Genomic DNA, 24,400 nt, shown 5'->3' with positions numbered 1-24,400 from the left:
TTATATAAAATACGCATGCGCAAACACACACTCATTTTACAACTTCACTGAAAATATTAAAAAATAACACCCGAGAAAACAACGCATGTTCATTCAAATTGTTTGGAAAACAATAACAATTTTCGAATAATGGAGCACTTCAGTTATTACCGTGAAATGCCAGCTTAAATAGTTACGACTTTGTGACAAACATGGCCATGTCACCGTGTTCGGAGCAAAGATGAAAAAGGAAGTCTCAAATATGACTAATAAAACGATGTGAATGTATAAAAGTTGTAATCTTTTAAGTGTATTCGTCCACTATTTGAGGTTATAGATACATACATATAACCTATTTATATTGCGTATACAATGCATATATTTTGGAAAAATTCCGTACACTAGGAAACGGAAGTGGTTGACATTTGGCGCATGCGCAAAGAGATCGGACAGCTCTGCTGGAATAATGACAATAGCGCCAAGCTTGCTAGCTGCAATATAAGCAAATATAAGATGAAAGAAGCTAGCTGGGCGCTAATAAGTCGGTGTTTATGCTTGTCATCTATTATATACGTAATCATGTCATATAACATACATCTTTAATTCGTCATATCAGGATAAAATCGTCTTAGTGCGCGGGAAGCTTCTCAGGCTAGTTTAGCTTGCTAGCAGCCAGCTAATAAAGAGACGAGCAGAAGTATTGAACACGTCAATAAGCGGAGATAAAGTCTGAGTGTTAAGTGTTGTGATTGTGTGAACATGTGCGAAAGAGCGATAGCAGAGTACGAGGTCAAACGTTCTCAAACAGAAGAGGAGAGAAACCGACGACGTCAACTACTGGACGCTGTTTTCAGGAAACATCAAGGTGTGTTACTCCGAACAGGTTTGTTTAATTCTTACTCTCATAGGTTTTCTAACTTTATAATTGATAATGTACTGTTTTTTTATATTCATGAAAACAAGACTGGTACACGGCTCATCTTGTAACAAGTTTATAACGACATATATGAACATATAAATGCATGAATGTATCAACCTACCTAACCTCAGTCTTATTAGCCATCCCAGCAAAGTCCTACTGAAAATAATACTAAATAGGTTAAAACCCCAAGCTGAACTGATCATAGCTGAAGAACAGGCTAGATTTAGAGCAGGGCGGAGCACCACAGAACAGATTTTCAACTTGAGAATCATTTGTGAGAGACACCTGCAGCATCAACAACACCTTTACCATGTGTTTGTAGACTTTAAGAAAGCCTTTGACCGGGTATGGCATGCTGCACTGTGGGCAACCATGAGGAAATACAACATCAGTCCTAACCTTGTCAGAGTCATTCAACATCCGTACAATAAAGCTACCAGCGCAGTTCTCTACAACGGCGCTATCGGAGACTGGTTCAGGACAACAATTGGAGTGCGCCAAGGATGCCTTCTCTCTCCCATTCTCTTCAACATCTTTCTGGAGCGTATCATGACGGATGCCCTAGCAGATCATGAAGGAACTGTCAGCATTGGAGGCAGACCAATCACCAACCTCCGTTTTGCAGATGATATCGATGGGCTAGCTGGAGAAGAAAGAGAACTTGCCAGTCTAGTTGAAAGGCTTGATACCACCTCCCGAGCCTACGGAATGGAAATCCATGCTGAAAAGACCAAAATGATGACCAACAACAAAAATGGCATCCGCTCAGACATCAAAGTCAATGGACAGGCACTGGACACGGTGTCAAGCTTCAAGTACCTCGGTGCAATCGTGTCCGATGAAGGATCCAAACGGGAAGTCCTTGCCAGAAGTGCTCAAACAACTGCTGCCCTGGCAAAACTCAAACCCATATGGAAAGACACAAACATCAGTCTGGCATCAAAGGTGAGATTACAGCGCTCACTTGTAATGTCGATCTTCCTTTACGCCTGTGAAACATGGACCCTTACAGCAGAGCTGCAGAAAAGAATTCAGAACATGGAGATGAGATGCTACAGAAGACTCATGGGTATCTCCTACACCCAACATGTCACAAACGAGGAAGTCCGGCAAAAGATCAGCCAAGCCATCGGCCCACATGATGACCTGCTCACCACGGTCATAAAGCGGAAACACAAAGTTCACACTGTCCCTAAACCATTGTACTTGTGTTGATATTTTGCATTGCAATCAATATAATTCATAGTTAATGGCTAATTTTACCCGATTCTGGCCTACATGCAACAATGAGTGGATTCAATAGTATTTTACATGAGAGGGACGAGGGTTGTAATGATTTATCGATTTATATTCCTACATTTTAAGTATATTGGCCTGTGCTCTGTAAGTTAAATCAATCAATGTTTATTTATATAGCCCTAAATCACTAGTGTCTCAAAGGGCTGCACAAGCCACAACGACATTCTCGGTTCAGATCCCACATCAGGGCAAGGAAAAACTCAACCCAGTGGGATGACAATGAGAAACCTTGGAGAGGACCGCAGATGTGGGCGACCCCCCGCCCCCCCTAGGGCGACCGGTGCAATGGACGTCGAGAGGATCTAGCATAATATTGTGAAAGTCCAGTCCATAGTGGATCTAACATAATAGTGAGAGTCCAGTCCATAGTGGGGCCAGCAGGAGACCATCCCGAGTGGAGACAGGTCACGAGGGAGAGGGGGGCAGAGCAGAAAAGAAAATAAACTGAGATCAACTGGTCTAAGAGGGGGGTCTCATTTATTTATCATTTGTCTATTTAAAGGCTAGAGTATACAAATGAGTTTTAAGATGGGACTTAAATGCTTCTACTAAAGTTGGCCTTTCCGAAGATAGGAATCGATCCAACATCTTTTTAAAGACAATATATCGATTTCATCCATAATAAAATAAGCAAACATTGGATTTAAGAGCCGATCCGCCTGTGGATCTCACGATCCACTTTTCCCTCACTCGTGAACAAGACTCCTAGGTACTTGAACTCCTCCACTTGGGGCAGGGTCTCCTCCCCAACCTGGAGATGGCACTCCACCCTTTTTCGGGCGAGAACCATGGACTCGGACTTGGAGGTGCTGATTCTCATCCCAGTCGCTTCACACTCGGCTGCGAACCGATCCAGTGAGAGCTGAAGATCCTGGCCAGATGAAGCCATCAGGACCACATCATCTGCAAAAAGCAGAGACGTAATCCTGCAGCCACCAAACCGGATCCCTTCAACGCCTTGACTGCACCTAGAAATTCTGTCCATAAAAGTTATGCGGCGTCTTCAGTAATGCGGACGCTGTATCGATCCGTTGTGGTGAAGAAGGAGCTGAGCCGGAAGGCAAATCTCTCAATTTACCGGTCGATCTACGTTCCCATCCTCACCTATGGTCATGAGCTTTGGGTTATGACCGAAAGGACAAGATCACGGGTACAGGCGGCCGAAATGAGAGAGAGGGTGAGAAGCTCTGCCATCCGGGGGGAGCTCAAAGTAAAGCCACTGCTCCTCCACATCGAGAAGAGCCAGATGAGGTGGTTCGGGCATCTGGTTAGGATGCCACCCGAACGCCTCCTTCGGGAGGTGTTTAGGGCATGTCCAACAGGTAGGAGGCCATGGAGAAGACCCAGGACACGTTGGGAAGACTATGTCCTGGGAACGCCTCGGGATCCCCCGGGAGGAGCTGGACGAAGTGGCTGGGGAGAGGAAAGTCCGGGCTTCCCTGCTTAGGCTGCTGCCCCCGCGACCCGACCTCGGATAAGCGGAAGACGATGGATGGATGGATGGATGGATTTAAGAACGGCAGACTTTCTATGAAGTTTAACACTTTTAATGATAAGGACGTTATCTGTCTGCCCATCGGTGGCGTCATCAAAACAAAAATTATGGATATCTACTGTAATCGAGACATTAGAAAATATCAATAATTACAACACAAAAAATAGTGGCTACAGCACGATTGCAAAAGCCACAACAAATAAAAACCACAGCATAGTGATTTAAAGCCACAACTTAACTTTAGGCCACAAAGGATGCGTAGGACAAAAAGGAAGTGACAGCGGAGCAAGATTTGCAGGCTGAGAATTAAATAGTGTAATGAACATAGTATATAAATATTATTTAAAAAAGGTTATGACTGAAAAAGGAGTTACACTTACTTTTCCAACTTCATTCGTTGCACCCTCGGCCATTTGGTCCGTCTGTCACCAAAACTTGTCCGCTGTCACTTGTTACATCTTCATACTGTTCTGTGTTTATGAAAATGAGAGTAGTAACAGGTCAAACCACTCCTCATTTAACCTGAAAAATGTTTCCATCCATCTATTTTATACCGCTTATCCCTCTTGTTGCACTTAATTTCTCACTTAAAACTACTGTGAACTTAACTTGGTTGTACTTTATTTTTGATATTAATATTGTATTAGTTTATGTTGAAAAACAACAGCAAAAGTAGCAGGTACATCTACTGTTAAACGGTTGGTTACTGTACTGTTATTGAAAATGTATTGAATGTTGAAAATGTTTCCTCTTGTTAATTCACTTTATTCAAATAAGATGTGAATGCATTGGCCATTCATAGTTTTTTACTTGCTTGTTTGTATCCATAATTCATTTATACTTACTTCCCTTGCAAGAAATACCAGGTCACACTGGTTGATTTATTTATTTTTACTAAAAAGTTACTGAATCGTTTTGGATCAAATTTTCCCCCCAAAATAATATTGTCCCTGAATCGTATTGGCAACCACAAATTCTGAATCGAATTGTTGTTAAAAAGAAATGTTACACCCTCAGTAGGGTCAATACAGTTAAACTTATTTCCAAAACAATTAATGCAACTTATGTGTTGTACGGAGAATTTATAAGCTATTTTCCAACTCCTGTCTCTAGCATGTCTTTTAAATAATGATCATACTCCAACACACCATACAATGAATCAATATACTAAATTAACACACAGTGAAATAGAATAAAAATAAAAGGTAAGTCATTTAAAAAAAACAAGTACATATAAGGCCAAGTTAATGTGTACAGTTTTGTTTTCCCTTTAGCTAACTCTTTACCTTGGTTGCAAACAGATTAATATATGTATGTTGTTAATGTATTCCATAGTAGACAACCTTTGATAGAAAACGCAGATTGTCCAAATATAGTTCTTAGATGTGATATTTTTAAAGTTTCCAACCATCATGCTCCTAGTTACCCCAATAATGTTTTGTCTGTTAATGCACTAATAGAAGATCTAGCGCTAAACCATCTAAATATTTAGAAATAGGTTTCAAGGAAAAGCAACAAATAGACGTTCTAAATGGAATACATTTTATATTTCCCCGATAGATGGGCAATATATTTGACTGTGATTGCAGCGGATGGGTTTTATGTCCATTACTTTTAATGCCTGCTTGTACGCAGATGTCTTGGGTCTGATTGTAGAGGGTTATGCCTGAACCCAAGTTATTACTCAATAGGACAGATGTGAAAAAATCATGACATGCCATGCACAAACATCTTGGCCGCCTGGATGGGTATGACATTTCTCATTAGCTTAGAATAAATGAGGTTACTTTTTGCTACTTTGACCTGCTACAAACTTGCCATCCAAACAATACCCCGTTTGTTGACAAAAACATACAGCCATGGAAGCACATTTAATCTATTTATTAAGCAGAGGTTACACAAACCAGTGAAAGATTCAAAAGAGCTGCCATCAGTGCTGACAAACTGCCGCTGCAACATGCTAAGCTAACAAAAACAGCTCAAGCTAAAATGCCTGTAAGACACGTCACACACATCACTAGGCAACATTTGTTAGAGTAATTCTGTTAGTAATGTAATAATTGTTTTGTTAAAGTAACGAGTAACCATAATTAATTACTTTTTAAAAATAATTTTTAGAACACAGGCTGTCACACAACATCATGAAGCAGTTGGCAGGTTGGTCTTCCTGACTATAATATTTGGTTGTATGTCCTATGATAATGTTTACCTATAAAAACACCATTGTTAAAGGTCAGTTATTTTCATGTCGCTGCTGAGGTTTAAACTTGTCCTCTTAAACCAGGACACTTTATTTCACATGTTATTTTGTGTACCAACAAGTATTTGGGATCTCCATCAGTCCCGAAAATGTTTAATCAAGACGTGATGAAGATATTTATTAACTTACGTCAACGGATATATTCTTGTATGGGTTAGTTCATTGAGCAAACTATATCTGGATATGAGTTTTGATTCATATTACCCAGCCCTACAATCGTGTCAGCAAAAGTGTTTGCACAGTTTAGGTATGTTCTCTGTGTTTAATTGAGCCTTAAAGTAGGCCTTATGGTGGCATTGTGTTTATATGTATGAGTGCACATGTGTACGTTGTTTGAGTGTTAATAATGAAAATGTGATTATTTAGACATTTCATATTGATCCTAAATTTTTTCTGTGCTACAAAAAAAATTCTGCACTACTAAATTTTTTCATTTATTAACACCGGTTACTAGTGAAAAAGTTAAGCGTACATTGGGGACAAATGATGATCCAGAACCTTATTTTTTAGGCCTGAATATAAGCAGGATGATCTGCAAGTTTTAGAAGTTGTGGGCTAAACAGATTAAGCTTTAGTGAAACGCTAAGCGTCATTTAGCGCTATTGCTAAGTGTTAAACAAGAAATACAAACTACGAAGATAATAAAACAATAATTTACTGTACAGTGTCTGCTTTCACTTGGATGCCGACTGATGGGACGCTCTTATTGTCCCGTTTCGATGAAGAATGAATCAAAATCTGTTATGAAGGGTTAAAAAGAAAAGTGGCCGCAAAATAGCGTTATTTTTCCGTGTCTATCTCGGTCTAAGTTGAATGTCAAAGTTGACCAAGTTCTCGGTTTATGGCCACATCCTTCTACTATCCAGGTGACAGGAATGATTTATAATTAAAATGAACTTTCACCAGCTCAGTATGTCAATATTGCAGCAAAACATGATTTTAACTCCCTGCGGTCACTGCGCCGCTAAAAATAGTTAATTTCCGTTAGCCGTTATTTTAACAATATCACTAATACTTAGTTAATATTCAAGTCAAGAGATTTGAATGGAGTATTGTTGGCGTTTTCTGTATGTTTTTTTTAGACGGCTTTATTTAGCTGCATTGTTAGCCACTTCGTACGTGACATACAGTATTTTGCAACTAAGAATGACATATGAAATAATGAAAGAAAAACATGTGTTCTTGTCTATGGATGTTCTCAATCATCCAAGTCATTTTATTCTTAGGGCATTCAATCGATTGCAACTGGACTGTTTGGTTTGTCTTAGAAGACGTTTTACCACCCATCCAAGTTAACTTCATCAGTTCATACTTATAGACTTAGATTAGTCAGATCAAGTATAGGAGGTGGTGCCAAAACCCAAACTATTTATAGGTTGTAATCAGTCACGTGACTTTTAAACGGAAGTGGTGGTCCACCACACCATCATGGCTACTGTGCGCAGATACGAGCAAAAAAATCAAACTATGCAAAATAGTTTATCCCTATATGTTAGGGCTGCACAATTAATCAAATTCTAATTGTGATCACAATTTTTGGCAGCTACGATTAAATGAGGGTGATCATCGGCGATATTAACATTTAAAAAACACAGTTTGCTGCATTTCAAACCAACAGTCTGCCAACCACCAGGGGGCGGCCGATAGACAGTGGACTCATGTGAGAGCGCGTAAGAGTAAGTGACAACAAAGGTTGAGGGTAGATCAGCCAGTAGCTCCAAAAAATATTAGAAAAGATAAATGCAATGCTTTGGTGCCCTCCCCTGCCGCATAGTTACCCACTGGGTACCAACAGGCACCTATTTTAACCCCATAAAATTACCGCACGCTTCGCCGTTCTCGAGGCACTCCCGCATGTTTCCCGAAACAAGGAAATGCGCGAACGAACTGTCACGCATGCGCCAAGTTAATGTCACTTCCTAGACTCGCAATATTTTACGATGGAGCTTCTGCGACGTCACGTTCTGACATATTTGAATGTTTTATTAATGTTTTGTGTAAAAACAATAGCTTTCCTAAGAGTAAAAGAGAGCACAAATATAAAAATGAACAAAGGGTGGATTTAAAAAATCAGGGAGTATTATCGCCCCAATTTTAAACACATTTTCTCTTCTGTCATTGCAATGAATGACACACGGGGGCGCCACTGACTCCCATCGCGTAATTTATTTTTATTTTTGAATTTATTTCAAACGAGGCACTTATCTTTAAATCTATATTGAATTGTGAATTGATGTAGTTGATGTAAATAAAGTAGTAAAATAAATAATACACATCGATTTATTCGCCATATAAGGCTGCTGAACACAATGTTCAGGTTTCTCTAAGGATCCATACGGTTTCAAAATGAATACTGTATTTTTGAATAACGTTTGTTTTGTATGTAATATTGTATATAACATTGTTATTGAAGTAAAGATTACAAAAAAGAACATGGTAACTGTCAGGTTCAAACACTGATGACATCTATTAAACAAGACAAGAGGCAAATAATTAAACAGAGACAGAATTCAATTTGGACTCAATATATTGAGGAGAGTCGCTGTATCCTTCTACAATCTCCAGCACGCTCTGCCAAAAGATTGCACTCCTCCTTCTTTATTTGACTTTCTCCCCCCAACTGACCACAGCTGCTTCCAGAGGGAAGTGTGTCGTAAACAGCGTTGCCGTTGGTTACCGAACAGTTCAAAAGGAGAGGTCGTAAAATAGTTCAAAAAGAGTTTGTCTGGAAATTGTGCAGATCCTGTCATCTCTCCGCTTTGAAGTCCTTGGGCCAGAACAACATCCTTCTGTTGATTACCGTACATGAGAGAAAACAGAAAACCCTTCATGTGGCTTTCTCCCTTACACAGTGGAGTTTTACTAGCCTTACTCTTGGTAGGCCTCAACGACAGCCCCTGTCCTTTTGCCTGGGACTCATTTCAACACAAAGTTTTTTGTGATAACTTACAAACAATTATTCTAACAGTAACAGTGACGGTGGGCACGAACATAACTGCCGTAAAACAACTTAACAGAAGTGTCGTAGGCCTCGCGCATGGGTTGACCGATCGGGTCTTCCGGTACCATACTGTAAACGTAGCTGTTGCTGCTTTCCAGCAGCATTTTACGTCACTTTAAAGGACTTTACGGCAGAGCCGGCTGAGCATGGATGTCAACAATGTAGCAGTCTGCTTCTAGCAAAGAGGGAGATCACAAAGGAAGATAAATTAACAAAACCCGAAAAGGAAGTCCTTTATTTATCTTAAGTTTGGATTTAAAACATCTCAGCGACCGAACAACGATCATTCGAAAAACATGCTGCCAACGAGTATGTGCCTTTCGATCAGCCACCGATCGGTAGCGGGCGATTTTCGTCTAAAAGTATGTGATCTGCCATTAATGGTTGATGCCTAATAATGCCGATCACAAACGCTAATATTCTTTGGCTGAAAAGCTGGCGGCTAGTTATGTAACCCAATGCACAGTGTAGAAGCGTTCCCCTAAGGTAATAATAATCACCTCCATTACAGCAAATAAACTGCATTTCTTAGTATCTTAAGAACCATCAAGTATTATCACTGGAGGTCGAGGCTAAACATGTTAGACAAAGAGAGAAAGCCAGGAGCAGGCATGCTAATAGCAAAGCTAACCTAGCTTGAAACAACACCTAGTAAAGTTGAAGAACTTTAGATGAAACCATGTTACAGCAGAATGTAACTAGTAGATTAATAAGTACATTATTTAGAGTATAAAGAGAGGATAATATAACAAGAATTGTTTATGTGTTAGCATTGTTACAGTCAGTCTGTTTACTGTTACCAAGTTTTGACTATATAGATGACATACGTTGATGTAAAACATATTTAAAAATTCTGTATGACATTCTGACAATAGAATTGCATTTGTGTTCAAATATTTGGGGTCTTTTTCAAAGTTAATTAAAATTATGCATGCATGTAATTTGTTGTGATTCATCCTAATTTATCAAAATGCAAAAGTGTGATTGTTTCGATTAAAAAATTTATAATTTGACATAGAGCTGGGCGATATGGCCTTTTTTTAATACCTCAATATTTTTAGGCCACGTCACGATACACGATATATATCTCGATATTTTTCCTTAGACTTGAATGAACACTTGATGCATATAATCACACCAGTATGATGATTCTATGTGTCTACATCAAAACATTCTTGTTCATACTGCATTAATATATGCTAATTTTAAACTTTCATGCAGAGAGGGAAATCACAACTAAGTCAATTTACCAAAACTGTATTTATTAAAGTTATTAAGCAGTGGCACAAACATTCATTTAAATTCCAAAACAGAAAGTGCAAAATTGTCAGATACATTTTAAAACAAGTTATTAGTGCACTTTTGTGCATGATGTCACTAAGATGACATCTCAAAACAACACTAAATTAAAGTGCACTTTTTGTACAGAACACCACTACAATAATTTAAAACATATAAAGTGCACTTTTGTGCATGATGTCACACAAGATATTTCAATAACTCAAATAAAAATGAGCTGCATAATAGGAAATCAAATAGTGTATGTCCTTCGCTATGTGGTAGGTTACTGCGGACGTTATCTCCTTCTGTTGTTGACTATTTTTTTTATACAGTGTTTTTGTGGAAATGGTTGCTTGGGCGTTTTGTTGGTGTGGCACCGGCCGATATGTTGATATGCGGAGTTTCAAGCACTCTTCATTCTCTAGCGGGTGACTTTTCAAATGATGCTACATTAGCAGTGCTGCTACTTTTTGTAGCAACGCTTTTGCCGCATACTTGTAAAACATCTTCCATTGAAGCCAAACCACCGCCAGACGATGGACCCTGTGCTGTTTTTCTTGGGAATTAATTCTTCCTTCATTTGTTACCAGATTCGCACCTTCTTTCTTTCGTATTACCACTCGCACCGCTCCGTTAGCACCACTGCTAACGTTACCCTACCGCTACCTCTCTGCTAGGCGAGGGCGTGTGATGTTGCGCGCGCGTCAGTATGTGACGTATGTAAGAAGGTGCGCTTGTTTTATGTCTCTGTGAGAAGCAGAGACAAGAAAGAGTGAGAAACGCCTGTAGTGTAATGCCCGCCGCTAAAATCAAACTGCGTAAGGACGTATACTCGAATTTCGCGATATAGTCATTTTCTATATCGCACAGAGACAAACCCGCAATATATCGAGTATATTCGATGTATCGCCCAGCCCTAATTTGACATAACTTGATGGTGATAAGCAGCCTATTTCAGTTTAATGGTGGTTTGCAGTAAAAGTCAGGCCAATCATTTTTTTGTCTCACTCCCATTTCTTCCTTTTTGACTTTTGAACATTCTTAAGATCCAACAGCGCAAAATGTAAAATCCTGCAATTTTCAACTGGTCTTAAAATTACGATCGGGATTGTGTATGTATATACATATATGTATGTATATACATATATGTATGTATATACATATATTTATTTATATATATATATATATATATATATATATATATATATATATATATATATATATATATATATATATATATATATATATATATATATATATATATATATATATCGATACTTCTTAAAAAATTGTCCCCACTTACACAATTTATCTCTCTGTCCCGCCACGTATTTCTTTCAGTCTGGGCTCTGACGTAGTTGCACATGCATCCATTGTGTATTTTGGGGTGTGCCAAGTTGACCGGGGCTTTGGTAACCAGGAAACGTTGGGGAGAAAAGGACAAACTACTTACAGACACAGTAGCGTTTTGATTTATTGTGGGGACAGAAAAGCAAGCCCAAATAAGCAACCACACATGCAAATACAAGCCTAGAAAGAGCACAAATAATGACATTTGCTAGCAACTTTTAAAAAAACAGGCTCAAAGTCGCTTATAATTTTGTGGACTTGGCAAAACTGCTCACAATGGCAGAACATAGTGATGGTGATCCAGATCACCCCAAAATTGAATCACTTGTTCTTTATCCCATTTCTGACATTTCCAGAATGTTATCAGAATCCGTCAATAACTTTTTGAGCTATGTTGCTGTCTAACTAAAAAACAGACAAACCCCATCACATACTGTACAAAACCTCCTGGCAGAGGTAATAAATAACACAAGAACCTAATTGTGTTAAAGGGGAACTGCACTTTTTTGGAATTTTGTCTATCATTGAAAATCCTTATGGAAGACAAGAACACATATGTTTTGTTTTCTTATTCATTCTAACTTGTTAATAAACGTTAGCAAAAATAAACGTTAGCAAAAGTCAGTTAACTGTGGAACCAATAATAGTTGCCCTATTCTGCCTATCAAGTGCTCAAAAAAATTTTAAAAGCCTCCATTATTGTATTATGTAACATGCTCTGTTATGAAGGTACAGGCACATTCATTATAACATGTAACAATTACGTATTTTGCTCATGTTAAGCATACGACGGCGTATTCATTTTATTGTTCACTTTTCCCTTCAACAATAACATTACTAATCATGTCAGACTTATTAAGGACATCGATGACTACTTTAGGACAAATGACGATACAGAACCTACATTTTTAAGCCTGAATATAAGAAGGAGGAGCTACAAGTTTGAGAAGATGTGTGCTAAACAGACCCAGTTTTAGTTAAACACTAAACATCATGTAGCAGTATTGCTAAGTGCTAAACAATATATACAAACTACGACCATATAAAACAATCACTTACTGTAAAATGTCTGCTCATTGGGATGCCTACTGATCGGATGTTCATATATTCCTGTTTAGATGAAGAATTAATCATAATCCTCACGCAGGTTAAAAGAAAGGAGCCAATAAAGGTGCCACAAACGAGTGTCTTTTTGTGTCTTTTTCGCCATCTCCGGGTATACAGTAAGTTGGATGTCAAAGTTGACCAACTTCTCGGTTTGTGACCATCAGTGTGTGAATGTGTGTGTGTGAATGTGGGATATAGTGTCAAAGCGCTTTGAGTTCCTTAATAAGGTAGAAAAGTGCTATACAAGTACAACCCATTTACCATTTACCATTTACATCCTTCTATTAGTCAGGTGAAAGGCATGAGTTATGATCTAGAATGAACTTTCAACAGCTCATTATATCAATATATCAGCGTAAGCTGGCTAGCTCTCTGTGATCAATGTGCCGCTAAAGTTAATCTGTGACAGAGCTTATTATGACAATATCGCTAATATTTGGTTAATATTCAAGTCATGACTTGTACATTTTGTATTATTAGCGGTTTTTGGATGTTTTTTGTGGGCTTTATGGGCAGAATAGTGTACTCACATTAGCTGCATTGTTAGCCACCTCTTTTGGCCGTGTTTTACAATTTTGAATGCATAAAGTTTAGGCAGATCTCTATGTAAGACAAGAACACATGTTTTTGTTTATGCCATAAACAAAAACATGTGTTCTTGTCTTACATAGAGATTGTGAATGATAGGAAAAATTTAAAAATAAAAACGTGCAGTTCCCGTTTAACTAAGCATGATATATAATACTTTTTTGAAGCTGATAACTTTCTGCTTCTCAAGTCCAATCATGAGTACGTCTGTTATTATTTTTACATTTCGATTTAACTGTAGCTAAAGGTAAGAAAGACCCAAACAAAGGTGGATTTGACAAACTATATGTAGATTAGTCATGACAAAAGCCAGTATCTTCAACAATAGTAAATGGTTGTTGCAGAATGTTTGCATCACATTAGTGCAAATACGCGGAAAGTCTTCCCCTGGAGCAGTAAAGAAGTCCTACATGATCGATGCCATGTTGGTTTACAATTACATCAGGGATGTTTACGACTGCACAGAATGTTGGATTAAAAATGGGCGCTTCATTTTCTCACCCTAACCCACATACAGTACAAGTAACCTCGCATCATTGGTGGTACAGTGGGTACGGAAACAGTTCAGACTAGGGCTGGTCGATATGGCCTTTTATTTATATCTCGATATTTTTGGGCCATGTCACGATACACTATATATATTGCGATATTTTGCCTTAGCCTTGAATGAACACTTGATGCATATAATCACACCAGTATGATGATTCTATGTGTCTACATTAAAACATTCTTGTTCATACTGCATTAATATATGCTCATTTTAAACTTTCATGCAGAGAGGTAAATCACAACTAAGTCAATTTACCAAAACTGTATTTATTAAACAGTTATTAAGCAGTGGCACAAACATCCATGTCATTTCAAAACAGAAAGTGCAAGATTGTCAGAGACATTTTAAAACAAGCTATGAGTGCACTTTTGTGCATGATGTCACTAAGATGACATATCAAAACAACACTAAATTAAAGTGCACTTTTTGTACATAACGCCACTACAATAGTTACAAACAAATAAAGTGCGCTTTTGTGCATGATGTCACACAAGATATCTCAATAAGTGTCAAATAAAAATGAGCTGCATAATAGGAAATCAAATAGTATATGTCCTTCGTTCTGTAGTAGGTTCCTGCGGACGTTATCTCCTGTTGTTGATTTTGTTTTTTCATACGGTGTTGATCTGGAAATGGTTGCTCCGGCATTTTGTGGGTGTAGCACCGAACGGAGATGTTGACATGGGGTTTCAAACACTCTTAATTCTCTAGCGGGTGACTTTTCAAATGATACTACAAATTACCAGTGCTGCTACTTTTTGTAGCAACGCTTTTGCCGCATAATTGTTCGACATATTCCCGCTTGAAGCCAAACCACCGCCAGACGATGCACCCCATGCTGTTTTTCTTGGGAATTAATTCTTCCTCCATTTGTTACCGGATTCGCACCTTCTTTCTCTCATATTACCACTCGCAACGCACCGTTAGCATCACAGCTAATGTTACCCATGTAGCGACCTCTCTGATCGGGGAGGGCGTATGACGTTGCATGCGTGACGTATGTAAGAAGGTGCGCTTGTTTAAGTCTCTCTGAGAAGGAGAGACAAGAAAGAGGGAGAAACACCTGTAGTGTAATGCCCGCAGCTAAAAGCAACCGTGTGAGAACATATACTCGAATATCACGATATAGTCATTTTCTATATCGCACAGAGACAAACCCACGATATCTCGAGTATATCGATATATCGCCCAGCCCTAGTTCAGATCCCTGAAAGGCCTACTGAAATTACATTTTTTTACTTAAACGGGGATAGCAGATCCATTCTTTGTGTCATACTTGATCATTTCGCGATATTGCCATATTTTTGCTGAAAGGATTTAGTAGAGTACATTGACGATAAAGTTCACAACTTTTGGTCGCTGATAAAAAAAGCCTTGCCTGTACCGGAAGTAGCGTGACGTCGCAGGTTGAAGGGCTCCTCACATTTCCCCATTGTTTACACCAGCAGCGAGAGCGATTCGGACCGAGAAAGCGACGATTACCCCATTAATTTGAGCGAGGATGAAAGATTCGTGGATGAGGAACGTCAGAGTGAAGGACTAGACTGCAGTGCAGGACGTAACTTAGGTACAAGGGTTCATTGGATTCCACACTTTCTCCTTTTTCTATTGTGGATCACGGATTTGTATTTTAAACCACCTCGGATACTATATCCTCTTGAAAATGAGAGTCGAGAACGCGAAATAGACATTCACAGTGACTTTTATCTCCACGACAATACATCCGTGAAGCACTTTAGCTACGGAGCTAACGTGATAGCATTGTGCTTAAATGCAGATAGAAACAAAAGAAATAAGCCTCTGACTGGAAGGATAGACAGAAGATCAACAATACTACTATCAGGAGACACCGAACCAAACATTGGACCTGTAACTACACGATTAATGCTGTGCCGCCTGTCGAAGCCTAGCAATGCTGTTGCTAACGACGTCATTGAAGCTAACTTAGCTACGGGACCTCGTCAGAGCTATGATAAAAACATTAGCGCTCCACCTACGCCAGCCCTCATCTGCTCATCAACACCCGTGCTCACCTGTGTTCCAGCGATCGATGGCGCGACGAAGGACTTCACCCGATCATCGATGCGGTCGGCGGCTAGCGTCGGATAGCGCGTTTGCTATCCAAGTCAAAGTCCTCCTGGTTTTGTTGCTGCAGCCAGCCGCTAATACACCGATCCCACCTACAGCTTTCTTTTTTGCAGTCTCCATTGTTCATTAAACAAATTGCAAAAGATTCACCAACACAGATGTCCAGAATACTGTGGAATTTTGCGATGAAAACAGAGCTGTTTGAATTGGGATACAATGTGTCCGAATACTTCCGTTTCAACCATCAACGTCACGCGCAAACGTCATCATACATAGACGTTTTCAACCGGAAGTTTTGCGGGAAATTTAAAATTGCACTTTATAAGTTAACCCGGCCGTATTGGCATGGGTTGCAATGTTAAGATTTCATCATTGATGTATAAACTATCAGACTGCGTGGTCGTTAGTAGTGGGTTTTAGCAGGCCTTTAAATTGTTCACACTTTGTTTCATTGCAGCCATTTGCTCAAATCAAAAAAGTTCATACTATTTCTCATTAATGTACACTCAGCACTCCATTTTAACAGAAAAAACAGAAATGTAGACATATAAGCAAATTTGTTAAAAATAAAAAAACTCAAAAATTACATGTACATAAGTATTCAGTACTTTGTTGATGCATCTTTGGCAGCAATTACAGCCTCAAGTCTTTTTTAAATATGATGTTTGGGCAATTTTGCGTATTCCTCTTTGCAGCACCTCTCAAGATCCATCAGATTGGATGGGAAATGTTGGTTTTAATCCAGAATATATCTGTACTAGGGCTGGGCGATTATATGCTCCTGATCGATTATAGCGATTCATTTCAGTTCGATTGCGGTGATCAGCTGTTACCATTACCTCGATTAAACGTGGTGGAAATAATTGTTAGAAAATACCGTCTATAGTAAATAGTATGGAAGCAATTGTGTTTGGTATAATCCTGCATTAACAATCCGGCTTTATTGAACGTTGTCTGTGCGTGTCTGTGCTCCTGTGCGTGTCATGTGAATGTTTGTGTCGCTAAAGTCAAGCTCGTCACAAAGTACCGTAATTAATGTTTATACAGCGTTGTGCTTCTTCCCCCTCACACAACTGGATGTGCAGCCCAGAAGAACAAAATATAAAAAATATGGCTAACATTGGCGTAGAAGTTGAAACACAACATTTAAAAAGAGCCGCAACATCAGTGTGAGACTTCAGTCTCACTGACTGTTCATGCTCACGTTGTTCTGTGTGCAATTATCCTGACCTGAATGCGGTCTTGCAGGCAGGCACCAAATGTATTTGTATATTGGTCCCGAATGGGAGAATAAACACAGCCAAATAATTCAATCAGGAAAAAAGTACATTTTGTATCTAAATAATTTTGAATCAGTATATTTGTTAGTTTGTTCTCTGATTCAACTCCTCTGACATAGCATATACTAAAAAAACTCTGCAGACACTTTTTGTTCAAAAAATGTTTGAGTTTGTGCATAAAAACATTTTGTTCCTGAAATAATCATTAAACATGTTTTGTATGTCGGTTCACATAATTTTACAGTAGCTTAAATTCAAACCGCACTTTAATGTATTTTCAATAAATTTGTATTTAAGTTTTTTTTTAAAAACTCAAAAATCTAGGTGACTGCTTGCCCTTTGCCAAAGCACCGGTGAGTATTCAACACACAACTTGCTCACTGCAGAATAAAGTTTGTGATGACAAGCAAAATGAAATAACTTTGAGAGGAAACTTTTTTTTTTTTTTTATTTACCCCCCAAAATGTAATTTAAAAAAAACAACTGTGGCCCTTAAAAACCAAGGTAGAGAACATAGCATGGATTACCTGTACCGTGAAGAAAATGACAATTGTCAGCTGTTAGCATTCATTACTTTGATCAAACATGCCAGAAATGTATGTTACAAGATACTGCAGTAATAAAAAGTAGGGTTGCAAGTTGCAACGGTGCTCGGTATAATCCTGCATGGGACAATCCGACTTTATTTAAAAAAAAAAAAATGTCATATTAATTTAAATCAAATTATATGAACAAAATTATGGTGATCATTTTTTTGCCACATCACCCTGCCCTACTCTGTACATTCATCTTTCCCTCTATCCTGACTAGTCTCCCAGTTCCTGCTGCTGAAAACCATCCCCACAGCATGATGCTGCCACCACTGTTGGGATGGTTTTGGCCTGGTGATGAGCAGTACCTGGTTTCCTACAAAAATGTCTGGCATTAACAACAAAGAGTTCAAACTTTGTCTCATCAGACCAGATAATTTGGTTTCTCGCGGTCCTGAGAGTCTTTCAGGTGCATTTTGGTAAACTTTTTACTAGGAAATGGCTTCCGTGTGGTTACTCTACCATACAGGCCTGATTGGTGGTTTGCTGCAGAGATGGTTGTCTATCTGGAAGGTTCTCCTCTCCACAGAGGAATGCTGTAGCTCTGACAGAGTAACCATCTGGTTCTTGGTCACCTCCCTGACTAGACTAAGATAAATGCAGCAAAGTACAGAGACATCCGGATGAAAACCAGCGCTTCCCATCCAACCTGATGGAGCTTGAGAGGTGCTGCAAAGAGGAATGGTGGAAACTGCCTAAAGATAGGTGTGCCAAGCTTGTGGCTTCAAAAATACTTGAGGCTGTAATTGTGGCCAAAAGTGCATCAACAAATTATTGAGCAAAGGGTCATGTTTAGTACATGCGATTTTTGAGTTTTTTTATTTTTAATACATTTGTTTTTTTCTGTCAAGATGGGTGGGGTGCTAAGTGTAAATGGTTGATACATACAATGAACTACTTTGATTTTAGCAAATGGCTGCAATGAAACAAATAGTGAAACATTTAAAGGAGTCTGAATGCTTTCCTTACCCACTGTATTTTTTAATGTTCTCGGAATTAACAATGTGATGTCATAATTCCTCATTCTCTCCATTCATTGTGCACCATATCGTGCACATCATCAGTCAAAAACTGCATCTACTTTCTCTTTAAGATCTATTTTACTTACTTTTTTTCTGTGTCTGTCTCCTTGTGTCCTGCAGATGTCAGTGAAACTCTTTCCCCAGCGGAGCAGGAGTTGCCACCACTCCCTCACATTAAAGAGGAAGAAGAGGAACGCTGCATCAGTCAGCAGGGAGAGAATCTTGACGGACTGGAGGAGCTCCCATGGATTCGTGTCGTTGTAAAGGGCGAAGATGATGAAGAAGAGGCAGTTGATGAAGATCACTGTGGAAGATCACAAGCAGACAGCCTCTTAGCTCCACTATCAGACACAATGTCTCACTCTCCTGACACTGATGATGAAGACTCTAATGCGGATATGACATGTCAAATTGACAACACGCAGTGGAAATGTTTCCAGTGTGACAAAACATTTAATGACCGTAGTAATCTGAAAAGACACATAAGAAGCCACACGGGGGAAAAACCATTTATGTGTTTAGTTTGTGGTAAGAAATTCTCTCAGAAGGTACACTTGGTCACACACACAAGAATACACACAGGAAAGAAGGCTTTTTCATGTTCGGTGTGTGGTGTAGATTTTGAACGAAAGCAAGATCTGAAAATGCACATGAGAATACACACCGGTGAAAAACATTTTACCTGTTCGGTCTGTGGTATTGGTTTTGCACAAAATCGCTATTTGAAAAAACACATGAGAAGACACACCGGGGAAAAGCCATATTTCTGTTCAATCTGCAACAAATGCTTTTCTGACCGAACACCACTTGTAGTCCACATGAGAACTCACACGGGTGAGAAAGTGTTGGGTTGCAGTGTGTGTAAAGAAAGATTCTCTTATAAGTACCAGCTTAACAATCACAAGTGTGCTGGTGAGAAGGACAGCACTACATAAAGCTGCAGGTGTTGAAACAAACGGTCACGAATTTAATAACTTTGACTTTTTAACATGTGTGACTTTGTCGTTGTAACATGCTTCTTACCATTTCAACAAACTTAATTGCTTTTTGATCGGGGTACATAATAGAAAAGTGTGTACATTGATACAAATTTCCCCAGAGAAAATAATGAATATTTGGTTCCAGACTTCAACAAAAGTTATATTTGTGAAAGTCTGTACATGTTAAACACAATATAAAGCCATACAATTGTGATGGGTCAAAAGATAACAAAGCATGTATACATTATGAAACACAGTTATACTGTGTCCATTGTTGCCTCGGTGTGTCACTTTAAGAAAAGAAAAAAACAATACAGCTTCTGTGTAATTAAAACACTCCTTTCGGCTTACGAGTGACAGCCCCTACTGAAAGAAGTCAAAAGGAGTGGCGTGGCGCGTTTGATATCGGTATTCGTCGCCTTCATCAATCTAAACGGAACTAGGTAAAGGGAAAATCCCAAAGTGTGGTATCGTTTTGATCGTATAGTGCCAAACAAGATGAATGTTCTTTTCCTGTTTACTATTTCGCTCAATGACCAGTGTTGCACGTTTCATATTCTGTTGTGGACAGCTATTCATTTAAAGCAAAATAAATATGCAGTATATTCGCTAACTATACATTTGGTTTACAGGTCATATGTAGTGACAGTTTAATCAGCAAATGGCGCCATTATGGAAGAGTAACACTGTCAGTGCAGTGTTAGTACATCCAGTGAGTGTGCCACACACTCACCAAGGCCTCATTTATACATCAATACAATCCGTTAATGTATAATGTATAAGAAGACAAGGGAGCATTTGATCAATTATATTTACAAATACATCCTCCTTGCCGACTCACACTAACACGTCACTCTTCTGCGCTCGCAGTCGGAAATAGCATAATTCCTTAACTTTAACAACCAGGTTGCTTGAAAAAGTTAGAGCAAAAAAAAAACAATCTTGTCTGGGTCCTTAATTGAGTTTGCTTCTTGACAAGTTTGTTTGGCTTCACTTCTGTATTATGACATTTAAAAGGCGAATTTCATGTACAGTATACAAATTAGTGCTTTCTATATATCCTATTTGTGGTGGTGTCAGTCATATAATAATCATTGTATAATTTGCATAATTGGCTATGATGCATATCTTTTCTATCAAAAGCTAATAAAATGTTACTCTTAAAAACAAAACTGTGGAATTAGTATTAAAATGTTTCTTGTTTGTCGTTCTGTTCTATTTTTCCATGTTGATGCTTTTTATTACTGCTATGTAACACAGGCTGCCTTTTATACACCTATGTATTCATATTCTGCCCTCTCTGAATGTTGGAACTTGTAATTGAGCTTGACGTGTATGTAAACAATCCATAAATGAGACGAAAAAAACATCCAACTTTAGGTTGTTTATTGATAGTCTCCACAATGGAGTAAAACAGCAGTAATAATGAAGTAATACAGTAAAACCAAGCACAAGAACAAAAAAGCACATTATTACACACATGAAGAGTATATATATGTAATCACGTTAAAGCAACAATATAGTTTGGTATAACTGGGGGGGAAAAGCAAAACAACTATACAGGAGAAATGTTGGCTCTTGTGCTGCTATCTTAATGCTAACACAATGGATGAGCCCACTGATATGCTAACCGAAATTAGCATGCAATCCTTTAACAAATTAGTTTTTAGACAACAAGATTGACATAAAACTGCAAGTGCATTTCTATTTACAGCATACAGTATGTATGGGAAATGCGGCAAACATTTTCTTTTGTGTACACATACTACACTACTGGTATACATTTAAGAAAAATAATATATAGGCAGTGATTCTTAAAATGTGGTGTGTGTACCTGTAGGGGTACACCAAAGAATCACTTGATTAAAGTACAGTGTTTTATTTTCCTATATTGAAACAGTATTACTGTTTAAACTGTGTGTAATAACACAGTGGTCAAAAATATTAAATATTCTTAAGTAAAACATCTGCCTTGTTTTTAATGAATACTTAGGCCTACTAGGCTACTGTATTTCAATGTTGGTCATTATGGTGGTACTTTGAGAGCCAGGCTTTTTCCAAGGTGGTACTTGGTGGAAAAAAGTTTGACAACCACTGGATTAAGGCACCGAGTGAAAATATAAATCATTGAGTTGAAATCATTTGTGGACGGCTGGCTCTGCCCTCTTCTTCCTGGGTTACTGTTCAAAAAGATAGTCCTCTTCTTCTTCTTTCTTAATCGTCTTGACGATCATAGGACCGAGATCAGACTGGGCCTCACTCGGTCCTTGCTGCACCAAAAACATATTCAGAGACACCCGCTTCTGGCGGCGCTTTAAAATGTGCCTATAGTGACCCATGATGTTGTCGTTGAAGAGATTGAGGGTCCTGCTGGCCACCGCTTTGTCTGGGAAGGTGCTCAGCACAAACCCCTGAATGTTCTCCCACCAACCACACATGTCCTTAATTTCAGCTGAAGGGATCTCCACCACCGCTTCCTCCTCCACTCCAGAGGAAAGCTCCTCCAAGGCCTGCTTGTGTTGCTCCAAGTGAAGACACAGAAGCTCATCCGGGGTCAACTCGACGTCGTGCTCCTCCAAAAGCTCCTCCACGTCGCGCTCGTCCATGACCAAGCCTATGTTGCTACCGAGGGACACGATCTCCTCCACCGCCGATGAAGGTTCCGATCCTTCGACGTCACATTCGGCGACATACCCCGGCCAAAGCTTCCTCCACGTTGCGATTAGAGTCGTCCTCGCCACGCCGTTCCACGCCTTGTCGATCAGTCCTATGCAGGACAGGATGTTAAAATGATCCTTCCAAAAGTCTCGAAGCGCGAGCTGGGTGTCCGACGTCACGTCGAAACATCGCTGGAATAAGGCTTTTGTGTACTCTTTTTTAAAGCTGTCCACAACGAGCTTGTCCAGTGTGAGGTTTGGCGGCAGGAACTTTAAGGTGATGAAGGAGAACTCTTCCAGTAGAACGTCCTCCATGTGTGGGGGATGGACGGGGGAATTGTCCATGACCAACACCGCCTTGAGCGGCAAGCCTTCATCAAGCAAATATTTCTTCACCGTGGGGCCGAAGACACAGTTTAGCCACTCGGTAAAGATCTGCCTGGTCAGCCACGCCTTCTTATTGGCCCTCCACATAACACTCAGCGTGTCCTTGATGACATTACATCTCTTGAACACCCTGGGAGTCTCGGAGTGGTAAACAAGCAGCGGTTTCACTCTCCGATCACCGCTGGCGTTGGCACAGACTAGCAACGTGAGGCGATCCTTCATCACCGTGTGTCCCGGTAGCCCCGTCTCCAACGCCGTGATGTAGGTCCTTTTCGGCATCTTCTTCCAATAAAGTCCGGTGTCGTCGCAACTGAACACCTGCTGCGGCACGAAGCCCCCGTTGTCGATGAAATCTGCGAAGTGTTCGACGAACTCTTCCGCCGCGGCCTTGCCGGGGCTCACGGCCTGGATTCGCGGATCAACGCGGAGGAGTCCGGTTCGCCTTTTGAATTTCTCGAACCACCCACGGCTCGCCTTAAAGTGGTCCTCCGTGCTACCACCAGGGTCTTCCCTGGACAAGTTGGCGTGTAAACACCGAGCCTTTTCGCATATGTCACTATCGGACATGATGTCGCCGGCGAGCTGTTTTTCGTGGATCCAAACGGGCAACATCTTTTCGACTTGGTCCAGAATTTTCTCCCGGCCCTTTCGAAGATACTTTACTCCCTTCGCCACGTCAGCGTCAACAAACACGTCCCTTTTCTTCACGATGGTGGCGATCGTGGACTTGTTTCGTTCGTACTTGCGAGCAAGATCAACAATGCGGGCGCCATTGATGTACTCCTTGCAGATCGTCTTTTTCAAGTCCACGGTGATTCCCTTCTTCTTCTTCTTGCAACGCTTGACGGGTGCTTTCATCGGACTCATGTTGCGCTAGCAAATTCAAAAATGATGTACTAAAACAAAAAACAAAAACAATGAAGGACTCGGCAAAGTCGCAACTGACTGCGAAGCTCTCTCACTACCCGAGTTGAGCTGGCCGATCCGTTTGCGCGTGCGCTGCATTTGCAAAAACCACTTCCTGCCGTTGACTCACTGTTTTACGACTTTGCTGAAAATATTACAAAATAACAACGCGAGTACATATTTTTAATTTATTTTTAAAATCTTAATTTATAATATTCAACATTTACATACAAGCAAATAAATAATAATAATCAAAACAAGTACAGAAACAATACAAAACAGCCAGGGGGTTGTAAACTCAATAAAGCAACTAAAGAAGAATGCAATATATATATATATATATATATATATATATATATATATATATATATATATATATATATATATATATATATATATATATATATATATATATATATATATATATATATATATATATATATATATATATATATATATATATATATATATATATATATATATATATATATATATATATATATATATATATATATATATATATATATATATATATGTGTGTGTGTCTGTGTGTGTGTGTGTAAAGCCATATAGGCTCACACAATTTCCGTAAATAATCCACAATTTCCGTAAATAATCCACATTTGGAGCACAGCATCATAGTGTTCACAGCTTTTTG

The 24,400-nt window shown here is 39.2% G+C and overlaps 2 protein-coding genes across 3 annotated transcripts; one reads left to right on the top strand and one right to left on the bottom strand.

The window, feature by feature from the left end:
- The first annotated feature begins 403 nt into the window (after window positions 1-403).
- On the top strand, window positions 404-21,077 carry LOC133663311 (gastrula zinc finger protein XlCGF7.1-like). Of its 2 annotated transcripts, none has more exons than XM_062067694.1 (2): window positions 404-844; window positions 18,933-21,077. In XM_062067694.1, the coding sequence occupies exons 1-2, from the start codon at window positions 739-741 to the stop codon at window positions 19,745-19,747; spliced, it is 921 nt and encodes a 306-aa protein (XP_061923678.1). In that variant the 5' UTR covers window positions 404-738; the 3' UTR covers window positions 19,748-21,077. The 2 variants fall into 2 exon arrangements, with proteins under 2 accessions (XP_061923678.1, XP_061923677.1); XM_062067693.1 differs by having other exon boundaries at window positions 404-862.
- An 892-nt stretch (window positions 21,078-21,969) lies between these two features.
- LOC133662998 (tigger transposable element-derived protein 1-like) lies at window positions 21,970-23,703 on the bottom strand. The gene has a single exon (XM_062067185.1). It carries the CDS (start codon window positions 23,701-23,703, stop codon window positions 21,970-21,972), a length of 1,734 nt encoding a protein of 577 aa, XP_061923169.1.
- Window positions 23,704-24,400: the final 697 nt, after the last annotated feature.

This window comes from Entelurus aequoreus, linkage group LG13, assembly GCF_033978785.1.
Source record: "Entelurus aequoreus isolate RoL-2023_Sb linkage group LG13, RoL_Eaeq_v1.1, whole genome shotgun sequence".
NCBI classification, from domain to species: domain Eukaryota; kingdom Metazoa; phylum Chordata; class Actinopteri; order Syngnathiformes; family Syngnathidae; genus Entelurus; species Entelurus aequoreus.
The sequence above is the reverse complement of the archived record's forward strand: the minus strand, read 5'-3'. Positions and strand labels throughout refer to the sequence as shown.

What these genes read in the sequence shown, in the direction of transcription:
- LOC133663311 (XM_062067693.1), top strand. Translation starts at nt 739, where the DNA reads ATGTGCGAAAGAGCGATAGCAGAGTACGAGGTCAAACGTTCTCAAACA. An exon ending in AGGTGTGTTACTCCGAACAG is followed by an intron (nt 863 to 18,932) that starts GTTTGTTTAATT and finishes TGTGTCCTGCAG; the next exon opens with ATGTCAGTGAAACTCTTTCC.
- LOC133662998 (XM_062067185.1), bottom strand. Translation starts at nt 23,703, where the DNA reads ATGAGTCCGATGAAAGCACCCGTCAAGCGTTGCAAGAAGAAGAAGAAG.